At 35.2% G+C, this 19,378-nt stretch overlaps 1 protein-coding gene across 1 annotated transcript in view; it reads right to left on the bottom strand.

Annotated features, from left to right (window-relative positions):
• Window positions 1-7,593: 7,593 nt before the first annotated feature.
• The window catches only part of npdc1a (neural proliferation, differentiation and control, 1a), a 60,289-nt gene continuing 48,504 nt past the window's right edge, over window positions 7,594-19,378 (bottom strand). Inside the window, exons 3-9 of the mRNA XM_062057455.1 lie at window positions 16,740-16,853; window positions 16,458-16,667; window positions 16,214-16,280; window positions 9,571-9,661; window positions 9,419-9,495; window positions 9,220-9,316; window positions 7,594-7,770 (exon numbers count right to left, since the gene is read on the bottom strand). Coding sequence (XP_061913439.1) covers window positions 7,699-7,770; window positions 9,220-9,316; window positions 9,419-9,495; window positions 9,571-9,661; window positions 16,214-16,280; window positions 16,458-16,667; window positions 16,740-16,853 — 728 coding nt within the window. The 3' untranslated portion in view covers window positions 7,594-7,698. The remainder of the gene's footprint in view (window positions 7,771-9,219; window positions 9,317-9,418; window positions 9,496-9,570; window positions 9,662-16,213; window positions 16,281-16,457; window positions 16,668-16,739; window positions 16,854-19,378) is intronic.

Raw genomic sequence — 19,378 nt, 5'->3', positions numbered from 1 at the left:
CTGTGACCTGTACAACATTCATGATGTGCTCGCATAGTCCCATCATAATGTGTTAAAATACTGTTCGTTATTGTGCATAGTCCCATCACAATATGTAAAAATACTGTTCGTTATTGTGCATAGTCCCATCATAATGTGTAAAAATACTCCATGTTAACATGCATAGTCCCATCATGTGTAAAAAGACTTGATGTTATTGTGCATAGTCCCATCATAATGTGTAAAAAAACTTTTCATATTTTTGTGCCTAATCCCATCATGTGTAAAACGACTTCATGTTAACATGCACAGTCCCATCATAATGTGTAAAACGACTTCATGTTAACATGCATAGTCCCGTCATAATGTGTAAAACGACTTCATGTTAACATTCATAGTCCCGTCATAATGTGTAAGACGACTTCATGTTAACACGCATAGTCCCATCATAATGTGTAAAAAGACTTCATGTTAACATGCATAGTCCCGTCATAATGTGTAAAAAAAACTTCATGTTAACATGCACAGTCCAATCATAATGTGTAAAACGACTTCATGTTAACATGCATATTCCCGTCATAATGTGTAAAACGACTTCATGTTAACATGCATAGTCCCATCATAATGTGTAAAAATACTCCATGTTAACATTCATAGTCCCATCATAATGTTTAAAAAAAACTCCATGTTAACATGCATAGTCCCATCATGTGTAAAACGACTTCATGTTAACATGCATAGTCCCATCATAATGTGTAAAACGACTTCATGTTATAGTACATAGTCCCATCATAATGTGTAAAACGACCTTATGTTAACATGCATAGTCCCATCATAATGTGTAAAACGACCTTATGTTAACATGCATAGTCCCATCATAATGTGTAAAACCACTTCATGTTAACATGCATAGTCCCATCATAATGTGTAAAAAGACTTCATGGTAACATGCATAGTCCCGTCATAATGTGTCAAAAGACTTCATGTTAACATGCATAGTCCCATCATAATGTGTAAAAAGACTTCATGGTAACATGCATAGTCCCTTCATAATGTGTAAAATGACTTCATGTTAACATGCATAGTCCCATCATGATGCGTAAAAAGACTTCATGTTAACATGCTTAGTCCCATCATAATGTGTCAAAAGACTTCATGTTAACATGCATAGTCCCATCATAATGTGTAAAAAGACTTCATGGTAACATGCATAGTCCCTTCATAATGTGTAAAATGACTTCATGTTAACATGCATAGTCCCATCATGATGCGTAAAAAGACTTCATGTTAACATGCATAGTCCCATCATAATGTGTAAAAAGACTTCATGTTAACATGCATAGTCCTATCATAATGTGTAAAAAGACTTCTTGTTATGGTACATAGTCCCAACATAATGTGTAAAAAGACTTCGTTATAGTACATAGTCCCATCATAATGTGTAAAAAGCCTCCATGTTAACGTACATAGTCCCATCATAATGTGTAAAAAGCCTCCATGTTAACATGCATAGTCCCATCATAATGTGTAAAAAGACTTCATGTTAACATGCATAGTCCCGTCATAATGTGTAAAACGACTTTTCATGTTAACATGCATAGTCCCATCATAATGTGTAAAATGACTTCATGTTAACATGCATAGTCCCGTCATAATGTGTAAAACGACTTTTCATGTTAACATGCATAGTCCCATCATAATGTGTAAAAAGACTTCATGGTAACATGCATAGTCCCTTCATAATGTGTAAAATGACTTCATGTTAACATGCATAGTCCCATCGTGATGTGTAAAAAGACTTCATGTTAACATGCAAAGTCCCAACATAGTGTGTAAAAAGACTTCACGTTAACATGCATAGTCCTATCATAATGTGTAAAAAGACTTCTTGTTATGGTACATAGTCCCAACATAATGTGTAAAAAGACTTCGTTATAGTACATAGTCCCATCATAATGTGTAAAAAGCCTCCATGTTAACATGCATAGTCCCATCATAATGTGTAAAAAGACTCCATGTCAACATGCATAGTCCCATCATAATGTGTAAAAAGACTTTATGGTAACATGCATAGTCCCATCATGATGTGTAAAACGACTTTCCATGTTAACATGCATAGTCCCATCATGATGTGTAAAACGACTTTTCATGTTAACATGCATAGTCCCATCATAATGTGTAAAACGACTTTTCATGTTAACATGCATAGTCCCATCATAATGTGTAAAAAGACTTCATGGTAACATGCATAGTCCCTTCATAATGTGTAAAATTACTTCATGTTAACATGCATAGTCCCATCGTGATGTGTAAAAAGACTTCATGTTAACATGCAAAGTCCCAACATAGTGTGTAAAAAGACTTCACGTTAACATGCATAGTCCTATCATAATGTGTAAAAAGACTTCTTGTTATGGTACATAGTCCCAACATAATGTGTAAAAAGACTTCGTTACAGTACATAGTCCCATCATAATGTGTAAAAAGCCTCCATGTTAACATGCTTAGTCCCATCATAATGTGTCAAAAGACTTCATGTTAACATGCATAGTCCCATCATAATGTGTAAAAAGACTTCATGGTAACATGCATAGTCCCTTCATAATGTGTAAAATGACTTCATGTTAACAAGCATAGTCCCATCATGATGCGTAAAAAGACTTCATGTTAACATGCTTAGTCCCATCATAATGTGTAAAAAGACTTCATGTTAACATGCAAAGTCCCAACATAGTGTGTAAAAAGACTTCATGTTGACATGCATAGTCCTATCATAATGTGTAAAAAGACTTCTTGTTATGGTACATAGTCCCAACATAATGTGTAAAAAGACTTCGTTATAGTACATAGTCCCATCATAATGTGTAAAAAGCCTCCATGTTAACGTACATAGTCCCATCATAATGTGTAAAAAGCCTCCATGTTAACATGCATAGTCCCATCATAATGTGTAAAAAGACTTCATGTTAACATGCATAGTCCCGTCATAATGTGTAAAACGACTTTTCATGTTAACATGCATAGTCCCATCATAATGTGTAAAATGACTTCATGTTAACATGCATAGTCCCGTCATAATGTGTAAAACGACTTTTCATGTTAACATGCATAGTCCCATCATAATGTGTAAAAAGACTTCATGGTAACATGCATAGTCCCTTCATAATGTGTAAAATGACTTCATGTTAACATGCATAGTCCCATCGTGATGTGTAAAAAGACTTCATGTTAACATGCAAAGTCCCAACATAGTGTGTAAAAAGACTTCACGTTAACATGCATAGTCCTATCATAATGTGTAAAAAGACTTCTTGTTATGGTACATAGTCCCAACATAATGTGTAAAAAGACTTCGTTATAGTACATAGTCCCATCATAATGTGTAAAAAGCCTCCATGTTAACATGCATAGTCCCATCATAATGTGTAAAAAGACTCCATGTCAACATGCATAGTCCCATCATAATGTGTAAAAAGACTTCATGGTAACATGCATAGTCCCATCATGATGTGTAAAACGACTTTCCATGTTAACATGCATAGTCCCATCATGATGTGTAAAACGACTTTTCATGTTAACATGCATAGTCCCATCATAATGTGTAAAACGACTTTTCATGTTAACATGCATAGTCCCATCATAATGTGTAAAAAGACTTCATGGTAACATGCATAGTCCCTTCATAATGTGTAAAATGACTTCATGTTAACATGCATAGTCCCATCGTGATGTGTAAAAAGACTTCATGTTAACATGCAAAGTCCCAACATAGTGTGTAAAAAGACTTCACGTTAACATGCATAGTCCTATCATAATGTGTAAAAAGACTTCTTGTTATGGTACATAGTCCCAACATAATGTGTAAAAAGACTTCGTTATAGTACATAGTCCGATCATAATGTGTAAAAAGCCTCCATGTTAACGTACATAGCCCCATCATAATGTGTAAAAAGCCTCCATGTTAACATGCATAGTCCCATCATAATGTGTAAAAAGACTTCATGTTAACATGCATAGTCCCGTCATAATGTGTAAAACGACTTTTCATGTTAACATGTGAAGTCCCATCATAATGTGTAAAATGACTTCATGTTAACATGCATAGTCCCATCATAATGTGTAAAACGACTTTTCATGTTAACATGCATAGTCCCATCATAATGTGTAAAAAGACTTCATGGTAACATGCATAGTCCCTTCATAATGTGTAAAATGACTTCATGTTAACATGCATAGTCCCATCGTGATGTGTAAAAAGACTTCATGTTAACATGCAAAGTCCCAACATAGTGTGTAAAAAGACTTCACGTTAACATGCATAGTCCTATCATAATGTGTAAAAAGACTTCTTGTTATGGTACATAGTCCCAACATAATGTGTAAAAAGACTTCGTTATAGTACATAGTCCCAACATAATGTGTAAAAAGACTTCGTTATAGTACATAGTCCCATCATAATGTGTAAAAAGCCTCCATGTTAACATGCATAGTCCCATCATAATGTGTAAAAAGACTTCATGGTAACATGCATAGTCCCATCATAATGTGTAAAAAGACTTCATGTTAACATGCATAGTCCCGTCATAATGTGTAAAACGACTTTTCATGTTAACATGCATAGTCCCATCATAATGTGTAAAATGACTTCATGTTAACATGCATAGTCCCGTCATAATGTGTAAAACGACTTTTCATGTTAACATGCATAGTCCCATCATAATGTGTAAAAAGACTTCATGGTAACATGCATAGTCCCTTCATAATGTGTAAAATGACTTCATGTTAACATGCATAGTCCCATCGTGATGTGTAAAAAGACTTCATGTTAACATGCAAAGTCCCAACATAGTGTGTAAAAAGACTTCACGTTAACATGCATAGTCCTATCATAATGTGTAAAAAGACTTCTTGTTATGGTACATAGTCCCAACATAATGTGTAAAAAGACTTCGTTATAGTACATAGTCCCATCATAATGTGTAAAAAGCCTCCATGTTAACATGCATAGTCCCATCATAATGTGTAAAAAGACTCCATGTCAACATGCATAGTCCCATCATAATGTGTAAAAAGACTTCATGGTAACATGCATAGTCCCATCATGATGTGTAAAACGACTTTCCATGTTAACATGCATAGTCCCATCATGATGTGTAAAACGACTTTTCATGTTAACATGCATAGTCCCATCATAATGTGTAAAACGACTTTTCATGTTAACATGCATAGTCCCATCATAATGTGTAAAAAGACTTCATGGTAACATGCATAGTCCCTTCATAATGTGTAAAATGACTTCATGTTAACATGCATAGTCCCATCGTGATGTGTAAAAAGACTTCATGTTAACATGCAAAGTCCCAACATAGTGTGTAAAAAGACTTCACGTTAACATGCATAGTCCTATCATAATGTGTAAAAAGACTTCTTGTTATGGTACATAGTCCCAACATAATGTGTAAAAAGACTTCGTTATAGTACATAGTCCGATCATAATGTGTAAAAAGCCTCCATGTTAACGTACATAGCCCCATCATAATGTGTAAAAAGCCTCCATGTTAACATGCATAGTCCCATCATAATGTGTAAAAAGACTTCATGTTAACATGCATAGTCCCGTCATAATGTGTAAAACGACTTTTCATGTTAACATGTGAAGTCCCATCATAATGTGTAAAATGACTTCATGTTAACATGCATAGTCCCATCATAATGTGTAAAACGACTTTTCATGTTAACATGCATAGTCCCATCATAATGTGTAAAAAGACTTCATGGTAACATGCATAGTCCCTTCATAATGTGTAAAATGACTTCATGTTAACATGCATAGTCCCATCGTGATGTGTAAAAAGACTTCATGTTAACATGCAAAGTCCCAACATAGTGTGTAAAAAGACTTCACGTTAACATGCATAGTCCTATCATAATGTGTAAAAAGACTTCTTGTTATGGTACATAGTCCCAACATAATGTGTAAAAAGACTTCGTTATAGTACATAGTCCCAACATAATGTGTAAAAAGACTTCGTTATAGTACATAGTCCCATCATAATGTGTAAAAAGCCTCCATGTTAACATGCATAGTCCCATCATAATGTGTAAAAAGACTTCATGGTAACATGCATAGTCCCATCATGATGTGTAAAACGACTTTCCATGTTAACATGCATAGTCCCATCATAATGTGTAAAACGACTTTTCATGTTAACATGCATAGTCCCATCATGATGTGTAAAACGACTTTTCATGTTAACACGCATAGTCCCATCATAATGTGTAAAACGACTTGGGACCAACAAGAGGACAACAAAGTAATTTGACCACAATCGCCAATTAGAATATATTTATATTTATTTATTTATATATGTCCCCTCTGCATGGCAAATACGCTGAGTCGTCACTTTCACTGGACATTCCCCACACCAGGCAGAAGACAAACATACAACACACACACACACACACACACACACACACACACACACACACACACACACACACACACACACACACACACACACACACACACACACACATATATATATATATATACACTATATTGCCAAAAGTATTTGGCCACCTGCCTTGACTCACATATGAACTTGAAGTGCCATCCCATTCCTAACCCATAGGGTTCAATATGATGTCGGTCCACCTTTTGCAGCTATTACAGCTTCGACTCTTCTGGGAAGGCTGTCCACAAGGTGGCGGAGTGTGTTTATAGGAATTTTCCACCATTCTTCCAAAAGCGCATTGGTGAGGTCACACACTGATGTGGGTGGAGAAGGTGTTCTATTGGGTTCAGGTCAGGACTCTGTGCAGGCCAGTCAAGTTCACCCACACCAGACTCTGTCATCCATGTCTTTATGGACCTTGCTTTGTGCACTGGTGCACAGTCGTGTTGGAAGAGGAAGGGGCAAGCTCCAAACTGTTCCCACAAGGTTGGGAGCATGGAATTGTCCAAAATGTTTTGCTATCCTGGAGCATTCAAAGTTCCTTTCACTGGAACTAAGGGACCAAGCCCAACTCCTGGAAAACTCCCAGTCTCCATGCCTAAGTTCTTGATTTTATACACCGGGATTAGGACAGTGATTAGGACACCTGATTCTCATCATTTGGATGGGTGTCCAAATACTTTTGGCAATATAGTGTGCGTCTCTTAAAGGAGCAGAACAATCAAACCAGCGAGTTTGACGTGAAAGTTCAACTTAGATTTGAGGACTTGATGGAAAAATGTCCCAACTATCTGCTGAATGTGGTTTAGCTGCAAGCTACGCATGACAAAACCAGGGAGCGCACCTGTTCTTCCACTTATGTATATTACCTTGCTCCGTGTGGGCGTGTGTGTGTGTGTGTGTGTGCAGGAGAGGAAGTGCAACTTATAAAGAGCTTAAAATTTAATGTGGTGGACAAACAAGACTTTAAAAAAAAAAAAGAAGAAGCAAAAAGTCACAAAGAGGAAGCAAACTTTTCACAATAAAAGAGGGATTGCATGTAAAGGGCCAAAGAGAGAAACGATGTATGTTTTTAGACATACATATATATGTATATATATATTTATATATATTTTAATCATCTCATCATATGCCGGGATCCTTCATTCGTCTGCATGCAGTGTGTGTGTGTGTGTGTGTGTGTGTGTGTGTGTGTGTGTGTGTGTGTGTGTGTGTGTGTGTGTGTGTGTGTGTGTGTGTGTGTGTGTGTGTGTGAGTGTAGCATTCACTTTGGCTGGCCCTGATAAGGTAAGCTGGAGTCATCAAACAAAGGATTTTTCACCTCCATCTCACCAGTCTGTGGAAGACAGGAAAGTCTGATTATTGATCCACGCACATCACTTGTGTCACATTGCGTGTGTGAAAAAGTGAGTTTTTATTTTAAAAATATTTATATAAAATTGTTTTATTCTATTTATCTAATTGTTGTTTTTATGACATTTTTTTTAGTTTAAGAGAGTAACTTTTATTTTTTATCAAATGTTTTTTATCACAAAAAAATAAAGTGACTGTTTATTTGATTTAAAAAAATATTTATTTACATTTACTTTGTTTTTTTATTTGTTTAACATTTTTCAATTGTTTTTTTAAAATAAAAAAACAAAGTGACTTTTTATTTAAGTTTTTAGAAAATTGTTAATTTAGTGGCATTCAAACAAAGGTGACTTTTTAGTTTCATATATGTTTAAATCTTTTTTTAATTTATTTGTTTACATTTTTCTAAATTGTTTTTGTTAAACTAAAAAAATTACTGCTTTTTATATTATTTTGTTATTTGTTAACATTTTAAATGTTTTTTATTAACAATAAAAAATAGTGACTTTTTTATTGTTTTATAAAATAGCTATTGTTTAATTTTTAGATTGTTTTTATTTATTTTTTAAAAGTGACTAAAAAAAATAAAAATCTAAGTGTTTACACATTTCTAAATTGTTTCATTCAAAATAAAAAACCAAAATGAACTTTTTGTATACATCTAAGTTTTTTAACATTTTTTGTTTAGTAACTTTTTTCTAAATTGTTTTAATTAAAAAATAAACAAACACTTTATTTTTATTTTTCAATGAAAAATGTTTACATTTATTTAATTGTTTACATTTTTTGTTTTTATTCAAAAGAAAAAACTAAACTTTGTTGTATTTTTAATAACATTGTTTCAATAAATAATTATTATTCCATTATTATTATTCCATCATTATAACATGTCTTATAATACAACATTATTATTACATCATCATAACATGTTTTAGATTATAACATTATTATTACATCATTATAACATGTCTTATAACATTATAAACTGTCTATCAATCAATCAATCAATGTTTATTTATATAGCCCTAAATCACAATCTGTGTTGGCCCTGCGATGAGGTGGCAACTTGTCCAGGGTATACCCCGCCTTCCGCCCGAATGCAGCTGAGATAGGCTCCAGCACCACCCACGACCCCAAAAGGGACAAGCGGTAGAAAATGGATGGATGGATATTATTACAACCTATTTTTTATATTTATATTATGACATTATGAATATTACATTATTATGACCCAGTTTCTCTATAACATCATTACAAACTATTTTCTATATTTATGACAGTTGATCATAATTGTGTGTGTGTGTGTGTGTGTGTGTGTGTGTGTGTGTGTGTGTGTGTGTGTGTGTGTGTGTGTGTGTGTGTGTGTGTGTGTGTGTGTGTGTGTGTGTGTGTGTGTGTGTGTGTGTGTGTGTGTGTGTGTGTGTGTACTGACTGGTGCAAGTCCAGGACATTCGTAGACTGTGAAGTCTCCCGCCTCTTCTTCATCTGAGGTGACTTCAGCATCCATGACTTTTTGTTCTGGTTTGTGACTAACAAGTAGAGACAGAAGAATCAGAATAATGATGATGATGATGATGTATTAAGATGAAGAAGATGATGACGTAATAGGATGAAAGGAGATGATGTCGTACTTCATAGAGAGCATCTGTTGTTTCTGGTGTTGGTAATGATACATTTGAGCACTTTGGGCCAAACTTTTATCTCCAAGCTGCAAAAGAAGGAAATTGAAGTGAAATATTCAGAAAAACTTTCTTGGAACCAAAAAGTTTTCTTTGACACGAACCGATTTATTAAGATTGTTAGCGGAGGCCACGCCCGCACCTCTGAAGGCGGGATAGTCCACTTTCTGAGTCAGACGCGATTCTTTCTGCAACCTGCGGGGGGCAGCGGGGGTTAGTCCATTCATCACATGATGTACACGATGATGTCATATGATGATGTACACGATTGTCACATGATGTACACAATTATGTCATATGATGACGTCACATGATTTGGCGAAGTTGGTAGAGTGGCCGTGCCAGCAATCGGAGGGTTGCTGGTTACTGGGGTTCAATCCCCACCTTCTACCATCCTAGTCACGTCCGTTGTGTCCTTGGGCAAGACACTTCACCCTTGCTCCTGATGGCTGCTGGTTAGCGCCTTGCATGGCAGCTCCCGCCATCAGTGTGTGAATGTGTGTGTGAATGGGTGAATGTGGAAATAGTGTCAAAGCGCTTTGAGTACCTTGAAGGTAGAAAAGCGCTATACAAGTATAACCCATTTATCATTTATTTATGTACACCATTATGTCATATTACGTCACATGATGTACACGATTATGTCATATGATGTCACATGACGTACACGATTATGCCATATGATGTCACATGACGTACACGATTATGTCATATGACGTCACATGATGTACACGATTATGTCATATGATGTCACATGACATACACAATTATGTCATATGACGTCACATGATGTACACGATTATGTCATATGATGTCGTCACATGATGTACACAATTATGTCATTTGATGACGTCACATGATGTACACGATTATGTCATATGATGTCACATGACGTACACGATTGTCATTTGATGACGTCACATGCTGTACACGATTATGTCATATAATGACGTCACATGATGTACACGATTATGTCATATGATGTCGTCACATGATGTACACAATTATGTCATTTGATGACGTCACATGATGTACACGATTATGTCATATGATGTCACATGACGTACACGATTATGTCATTTGATGACGTCACATGATGTACACGATTATGTCATATAATGACGTCACATGATGTACACGATTATGTCATATGATGTCGTCACATGATGTACACAATTATGTCATTTGATGACGTCACATGATGTACACGATTATGTCATATGATGTCACATGACGTACACGATTATGTCATTTGATGACGTCACATGATGTACACGATTATGTCATATAATGACGTCACATGATGTACACGATTATGTCATATGACGTCACATGATGTACATGATTATGTCATATGACGTCACATGATGTACACGATTATGTCATATGATGTCACATGACGTACACGATTATGCCATATGATGTCACATGACATACACAATTATGTCATATGACGTCACATGATGTACACGATTATGTCATATGATGTCGTCACATGATGTACACAATTATGTCATTTGATGACGTCACATGATGTACACGATTATGTCATATGATGTCACATGACGTACACGATTATGTCATTTGATGACGTCACATGATGTACACGATTATGTCATATAATGACGTCACATGATGTACACGATTATGTCATATGACGTCACATGATGTACACGATTATGTCATATGACGTCACATGATGTACACGATCATGTCATATGATGACGTCACATGATGTACACGATTATGTCATATGATGACATCACATGATGTACACGATTATGTCATATGATGTCGTCACATGATGTACACAATTATGTCATGTGATGACGTCACATGATGCACACGATTATGTCATATGATGTCACATGACGTACACGATTATGTCATATGATGACGTCACATGATGTGCACGATTATGTCATATGATGACGTCACATGATGTACACGATTATGTCATATGATGTCACATGATGTACACGATTGTCATATGTCACATGATGTACACGATTATGTCATGATGTTCACAAGGATGTCACTCAATGTACATGATGTCATAATGTACACAATGTCACATAATGTATATAATGATGTCACATAATGTACATGATGTCACACAATGTACATAATGATGTCACATAATATACATGTCACACAATGTACATGTCACATAATGTACATGATGATATCACATATTGTACATGATGATGTCAGAGGATGTACATGATGATGTCACACAATGTATGTACATGTCACATAATATACATGATGTCACAATGTACATGTACACTATGATGTCACATAATGTACACCAGGGGTCGCCCGCGGGCACCAGGTCGCCCGTAAGGACCAGATGAGTCGCCCGCGGGCCTGTTCTAAAAAAAAAAAGTAAAAAAAAAAATAAATTTTTTTTTTTTTTTTTTTTTAAATTAAATCTACATAGAAAAAACACAAGATACACTTTCAATCAGTGCATCAACCCAAACAACCTCCCCCATGCACACTCATCCACACCCACTCACACAAAAGGGGTTATTTTTTTCTGCTACCAATATTCTGGTTCCCACAACATAGACAACACATCTGCAAGGGACACAGTCCCTGAAGCACATGTGATTGTATAGGCTGCTGGTCCACTAACATTTTCATTAATTACTATTTTTTATGTAATTATTTTTATATTGTTTTACTTTCTTTTTTATCCAAGAAAATGTTTTTTATGTATTTATCTTATTTTATTTTATTTTTTAAAAAAGGGCCTTATCTTCAACAGACCAGGTTGTCAATGAAATTAGATTTGTTTAAAGGGTTTTTTAAACCAGGCCCAGTCCAGATAATGTCCAAGTCGGACTCAGCAACACACACCTTCATTCATGTACACAGAAAAAAATTAGGGAACACAACAGATTGCATATAATTTATAAACAAAATTACATTTTCAAAATAAGCATTTATGTACAGTCCAGATTATGTCCAGGTCACTCAAATTAGGGAACACAACAACAGATATCATATAATCTATAAACATAATTATACTTTCAAAATAAGCCTTTGAGGACTTCTCATCTTTTTTTTAATGTTTTTTGGCATTATTATCGTTTTCAACCATGTAACTTTCTAAAGTTAGAAAATACTGAATAAATGTTTTAAAGAAAGTAATACTAAGTGAATATCTGTTTTTGCCCTTAAAAATAAACATTTTACCGAGTACTATAATTAAATTGACTAAATCATGATTGTCAATGAACTCTCCTAAAATAACAGAAACCACATTAAGCTTCATAAACAAACCAATCCTTAAACACATTTTTTCAACTTCCACCCAAAACAAAGACACAATATGACAATACCAAAACAAATGCAGGGTGGATTCAGGCTCCTGATCACAAAATCGGCAATCATCTGACTCTGTCATATTCCATAATTTTAACATTTTCCCTGTGGGTAAGAAGTTATAAATAATTTTAATTTGAAAATAACGATTTTGCACATCGATAGTGGTTTTATAGATTAGTTTCAATATTGCATCCCATGGCAACGGGCAGTCAAAAAAGTCCTCCCATTTTCCATATGTGTTGTATGAGGCAGCCTTCAAAGATTTCTTTATTAAATAAAAAATTATATATTTTTGTATTTATTTTAGTTCCTTTTTGCCAACTAGAATTTCTTATTAGAGGTTTACAAACTAATAATTTAGTAGTTCCATAATTAATTATTTGTTTCTATCTTTTCCCAATTACTCCAGTTAGTTGATAAAATGAAAAGCTTGAGCAAGCATCACCATACATAGCTCTAAATTCATCATACTTCATAATTTTACCATTCTCATTGATAATATCATTGACAAAAATGATTCCTCTTTCAAACATATTTTTCCAAAAGAAAGGCTTTCCATCTATTACAATATTAGAGTTCATCCATATTAACTGCTGCAAAATATCGTCTCTTTTTTCTGGCACATAAAATTGAAAACACCACTATGAGTGGATTGTTTCCTTTATGAAACCCGCCATGTTTCCCAGCAGACTCTCTGGGAGGGGATCACTTGTAAAAAAGGATACAATTTCTTTTGATACAGTACATGTTTTTTGTCCAACAGGACATTTGTGTACCACTCAATGTTTAAATACATCTTTGGAACAATTGATGCTTTTAAAGACAGACACATAGCTTCAAGGTTGAGAAGTTTCAGGCCCCCATATTCATACTCTTTGTACAAAACCTTTCTTTCAATATTTTCTGGTTTGCCGTTCCAGACAAAATCGAAGACCCTCCGCTCATAAATCTTAAAAAAGTTTTGTGATGGAGCTGGTAATGACAAAAACAAATAAATAAATTGAGGAATAATTAACGAGTTGGCAATAGACATTTTACCATACAAGGTTAGGAATTTCCCTTTCCATAATTGCATAATTTTGTCCAGCTTTCTTAGTCGATTATCATAATTTACTGAGCCTAGATCTTCCAGATTTTTTGGGACAACAACACCAAGTATGTTAACTGGTCCATCTGTCCACAAAACAGGCACTTTGCATTCCATTCGAAAGGACGTTCCCTTTAGATTTCCGATCCTTAACATTTTACATTTATCATAATTAAGCTTAAGGCCAGATTGCTGTGAAAATATGTCCAAAAGATTAAGAAGGTTCCGCAAACAATGAGGAAAAATCTTATCTTTGTGAATCAGCCTTTTCTGACATGAACTTCATCAAGAACAAACACAGAACACGCCTCACTGATGCACATCTGCAAGACTCACTCAGAGTTGCAGTGTCAAGTTACACACCAGAGTACAACACACTAGTTAACAGCATGCAATGCCAGGCTTCCCACTAACTGACAAAGAAACAGATAACAGATTTGGTGTCCAGTTCAAAGTGTGACATGGTTTAAAAATTTGAGAGTTTACTTTTGAATTTTACATGAGTTATTATTTGTACAAACATGGTGCAAAGTAATTCATGATTTGTTAAAAAAGTTAGTGGCTAGCTAGTTAAAATGGGATATTGTGATTTCACAAGACTGTCTTAGAAGTGATCATTTGAAAATGTTCAATTTGAAAAATGTGCACTTAGAGAAAATATAAAAATAAAGTGTTGCATATTGATATTTATGTTTCTATATATATTTATTGTGAGAAATCATTAAGAGGATCAGCGTTTCCACAAAGATAAATATCATTAATTATTAATAATAACAGAGTTAAAGGTAAATTGAGCAAATTGGCTACTTCCGGCAATTTATTTAAGTGTGTACCAAACTGGTAGCCCTTCGCAGTAATCAGTACCCAAGAAGTAGCCCTTGGTTTCAAAAAGGTTGGTGACCCCTGGTGTACACGATGATGTCACATAATGTACACCATGGTGTCACACAATGTACACGATGATATCACATGATGTACACAATGATGTCCCATGATGTACACGATGATGTCACACAATGTACATGATGATGTCACATAATGTACACCAGGGGTCACCAACGCGGTGCCCGCGGGCACCAGGTAGCCCGTAAGGACCAGATGAGTAGCCCGCTGGCCTGTTCTAAAAATAGCTCAAATAGCAGCACTTACCAGTGAGCTGCCTCTATTTTTTAAATTTTATTTATTTACTAGCAAGCTGGTCTCGCTTTGCCTGACATTTTTAATTCTAAGAGAAACAAAACTCAAATAGAATTTGAAAATCCAAGAAAATATTTTAAAGACTTGGTCTTCACTTGTTTAAATAAATTCTTTTTTTTTTTTTACTTTGCTTCTTATAACTTTCAGAAAGACAATTTTAGAGAAAAAATACAATCTTAAAAATTATTTTAGGATTTTTAAACACATATACCTTTTTACATTTTGAATTCCTTCCTCTTCTTTCCTGACAATTTAAATCAATGTTCAAGTAAATTTATTTTTCTTATTGTAAAGAATAATAAATAAATTTTAATTTAATTCTTCATTTTAGCTTCTGTTTTTTCGACGAAGAATATTTGTGAAATATTTCTTCAAACTTATTATGATTAAAATTCAAAAAAATTATTCTGGCAAATCTAGAAAATCTGTAGAATCAAATTTAAATCTTATTTCAAGGTCTTCTGAATTTCTTTTAAAATTTTTGTTCTGGAAAATCTAGAAGAAATAATGATTAGTCTTTGTTAGAAATATAGCTTGGTCCAATTTGTTATATATTCTAACAAAGTGTAGATTGGATTTTAACGTATTTAAAACATGTCATCAAATTTCTAAAATTATTCTTAATCAGGAAAAATTACTAATGATGTTCCATAAATTCTTTTTTAAAGTTTTTCTCTTCTTTTTTCCGGTTGAATTTTGAATTTTAAAGAGTCGAAATTGAAGATAAACTATGTTTCAAAATTTAATTGTCATTTTTTTTCGTGTTTTCTCCTCTTTTAAACCGTTCAATTAAGTGTAAATATCATTAATTATTAATAATAACAGAGTTAAAGGTAAATTGAGCAAATTGGCTATTTCTGACAATTTATTTAAGTGCGTATCAAACTGGCAGCCCTTCGCATTAATCACTACCCAAGAAGTAGCTCTTGCTTTCAAAAAGGTTGGTGACCCCTGATGTACACGTTGACGGCACATAATGTACACAATGGTGTCACACAATGTACATGATAACAACACACAATGTACACGACGATGTCAAAACAATCATCCATGCCACACCCACTTCAAGTCCACTTTGTCACCCAATGCACATGATGATGTGACATAATGAAATCCTAATTGCTTACTTGACGTAGCACACGGTGGCCAGCAGCAAGGCGATGGTGCCCACAGCCACAAAGAGTGAGATGATGACTGTGAAATAAAGAGTAATCATTAGAGATGATTAACATTTACAACGACAGTGCATGACATGCAGCAAGCAGCATGTCATGCACTGTCACTGATCATGTGACCAGAGTATATTTTACACACATTTTGGATCAAATAAATTAAATTCCCGTCGCACCGCGTTTAGAAAAAGTTACTCACTGATGACAACCCTGTCGTCCTTGTGGGCCGTCTCCACACGAGGCCCCGCCCGCCCCGCCACTCCACCGGCCCGGGGCTGCGGCGTGGACGTGTTGGACACGCCCCCTCGACTGGCGGCGGTCTGGTTGCGGCCTCCCGACGGGGCGCCAACTTGGCCCGATTGCTCCTGTTTGGAGTCGTCCGCTAATTTCCCGCCGTTGGAGGAGAAAACTGCGGGGGGGGGGAAACACGGACTGAACGTCAAGAGAAGAAGAAGAAGAAGTTGTTTGTGAGAATTCTCACCAGGATCTCGGAATTGTGTTTTTGGACGTTGGATGGCCGACACTTCCTGCTTTTCAATGTAGGAGTGGATAAAGTCGATCTCTTCGTCCAAGTCGGGATAATACGAACTTTTAGCTGGAAGAACAGAGAAGATTCATTCTGTCAGTTACATCTGCTAAATTGGAGGAACAAAGTTAGCATGCTAATGTTAGCAAAGTAAGCATGCTAACAGTTAGCATGTGTCAAGTACAAAGTTATATGATTATGGTGTACAACTGGAGAAGTGGCTAAAAAAAAAGTTAGCATGCTAATCTTAGCAAATGAGGCATGCTAAAAGCTGGCATGTGTCAAGTACTAACTTATATGACTGAGGTGCACAACTGTAGAAGTGGCTTAAAGAAGTTAGCATGCTAACGTTAGCATGTGTCAAGTGCTAACTTATATGACTCTGAGGTGTACATCTAGAGAATTGGCTTTAAGAAATCAGCATGCTAACAACTAGCATATGTCAGGTATTAAGAAGTTATATGACTGAAGTGCACGACTGCAAAATTGTCTTAAAGAAGTTAGCATACTAACGTTAGCATGTGTCAAGTGTTAACTTATATGACTCTTAGGTTTACGACTGCAAAACTGTCTTAAAGAAGTTAGCATACTAACATTAGCATGTGTCAAGTGCTAACTTATATGACTCTGAGGTGTACATCTAGAGAATTGGCTTAAATACGTTAGCATGCTAACAACTAGCATATGTCAGGTATTAAGAAGTTATATGACTGAAGTGCACGACTGCAAAATTGTCTTAAAGAAGTTAGCATACTAACGTTAGCATGTGTCAAGTGCTAACTTATATGACTCTGAGGTTTACAACTGCAAAATTGTCTTAAAGAAGTTAGCATGCTAACATTAGCATGTGTCAAGTGCTAACTTATATGACTCTGAGGTTTACAACTGCAAAATTGTCTTAAAGAAGTTAGCATGCTAAGGCTAGCATGTGTCAAGTACTAACTTATATGACTGAGGTGTACGACTGCAAAATTGTCTTAAAGAAGTTAGCATGCTAACGTTAGCATGTGTCAAGTACTAACTTATATGACTGAGGTTTACAACTGCAAAATTGTCTTAAAGAAGTTAGCATGCTAACGTTAGCATGTGTCAAGTGCTAACTTATATGACTCTGAGGTGTACATCTAGAGAATTGGCTTTAAGAAATTAGCATGCTAACAACTAGCATATGTCAGGTATTAAGAAGTTAAATGACTGAAGTGCACGACTGCAAAATTGTCTTAAAGAAGTTAGCATACTAACGTTAGCATGTGTCAAGTGTTAACTTATAGGACTCTTAGGTTTACGACTGCAAAACTGTCTTAAAGAAGTTAGCATACTAACATTAGCATGTGTCAAGTGCTAACTTATATGACTCTGAGGTGTACATCTAGAGAATTGGCTTAAATACGTTAGCATGCTAACAACTAGCATATGTCAGGTATTAAGAAGTTATATGACTGAAGTGCACAACTGCAAAATTGTCTTAAAGAAGTTAGCATACTAACGTTAGCATGTGTCAAGTGTTAACTTATATGACTCTGAGGTTTACGACTGCAAAATTGTCTTAAAGAAGTTAGCATGCTAACATTAGCATGTGTCAAGTACTAACTTATATGACTCTGAGGTTTACAACTGCACAATTGTCTTAAAGAAGTCAGCATGCTAAGGCTAGCATGTGTCAAGTACTAACTTATATGACTGAGGTGTACGACTGCAAAATTGTCTTAAAGAAGTTAGCATGCTAACGTTAGCATGTGTCAAGTACTAACTTATATGACTGAGGTTTACAACTGCAAAATTGTCTTAAAGAAGTTAGCATGCTAACGTTAGCATGTGTCAAGTGCTAACTTATATGACTCTGAGGTGTACATCTAGAGAATTGGCTTTAAGAAATTAGCATGCTAACAACTAGCATATGTCAGGTATTAAGAAGTTATATGACTGAAGTGCACGACTGCAAAATTGTCTTAAAGAAGTTAGCATACTAACGTTAGCATGTGTCAAGTGTTAACTTATATGACTCTTAGGTTTACGACTGCAAAACTGTCTTAAAGAAGTTAGCATACTAACATTAGCATGTGTCAAGTGCTAACTTATATGACTCTGAGGTGTACATCTAGAGAATTGGCTTAAATACGTTAGCATGCTAACAACTAGCATATGTCAGGTATTAAGAAGTTATATGACTGAAGTGCACGACTGCAAAATTGTCTTAAAGAAGTTAGCATACTAACGTTAGCATGTGTCAAGTGTTAACTTATATGACTCTGAGGTGTACATCTAGAGAATTGGCTTTAAGAAATTAGCATGCTAACAACTAGCATATGTCAGGTATTAAGAAGTTATATGACTGAAGTGCACAACTGCAAAATTGTCTTAAAGAAGTTAGCATACTAACGTTAGCATGTGTCAAGTGTTAACTTATATGACTCAGAGGTTTACGACTGCAAAATTGTCTTAAAGAAGTTAGCATGCTAACATTAGCATGTGTCAAGTACTAACTTATATGACTCTGAGGTTTACAACTGCAAAATTGTCTTAAAGAAGTCAGCATGCTAAGGCTAGCATGTGTCAAGTACTAACTTATATGACTGAGGTGTACGACTGCAAAA

The sequence above is a fragment of the Entelurus aequoreus genome, linkage group LG08 (assembly GCF_033978785.1).
Source record: "Entelurus aequoreus isolate RoL-2023_Sb linkage group LG08, RoL_Eaeq_v1.1, whole genome shotgun sequence".
NCBI lineage: Eukaryota > Metazoa > Chordata > Actinopteri > Syngnathiformes > Syngnathidae > Entelurus > Entelurus aequoreus.
The sequence above is the reverse complement of the archived record's forward strand: the minus strand, read 5'-3'. Positions and strand labels throughout refer to the sequence as shown.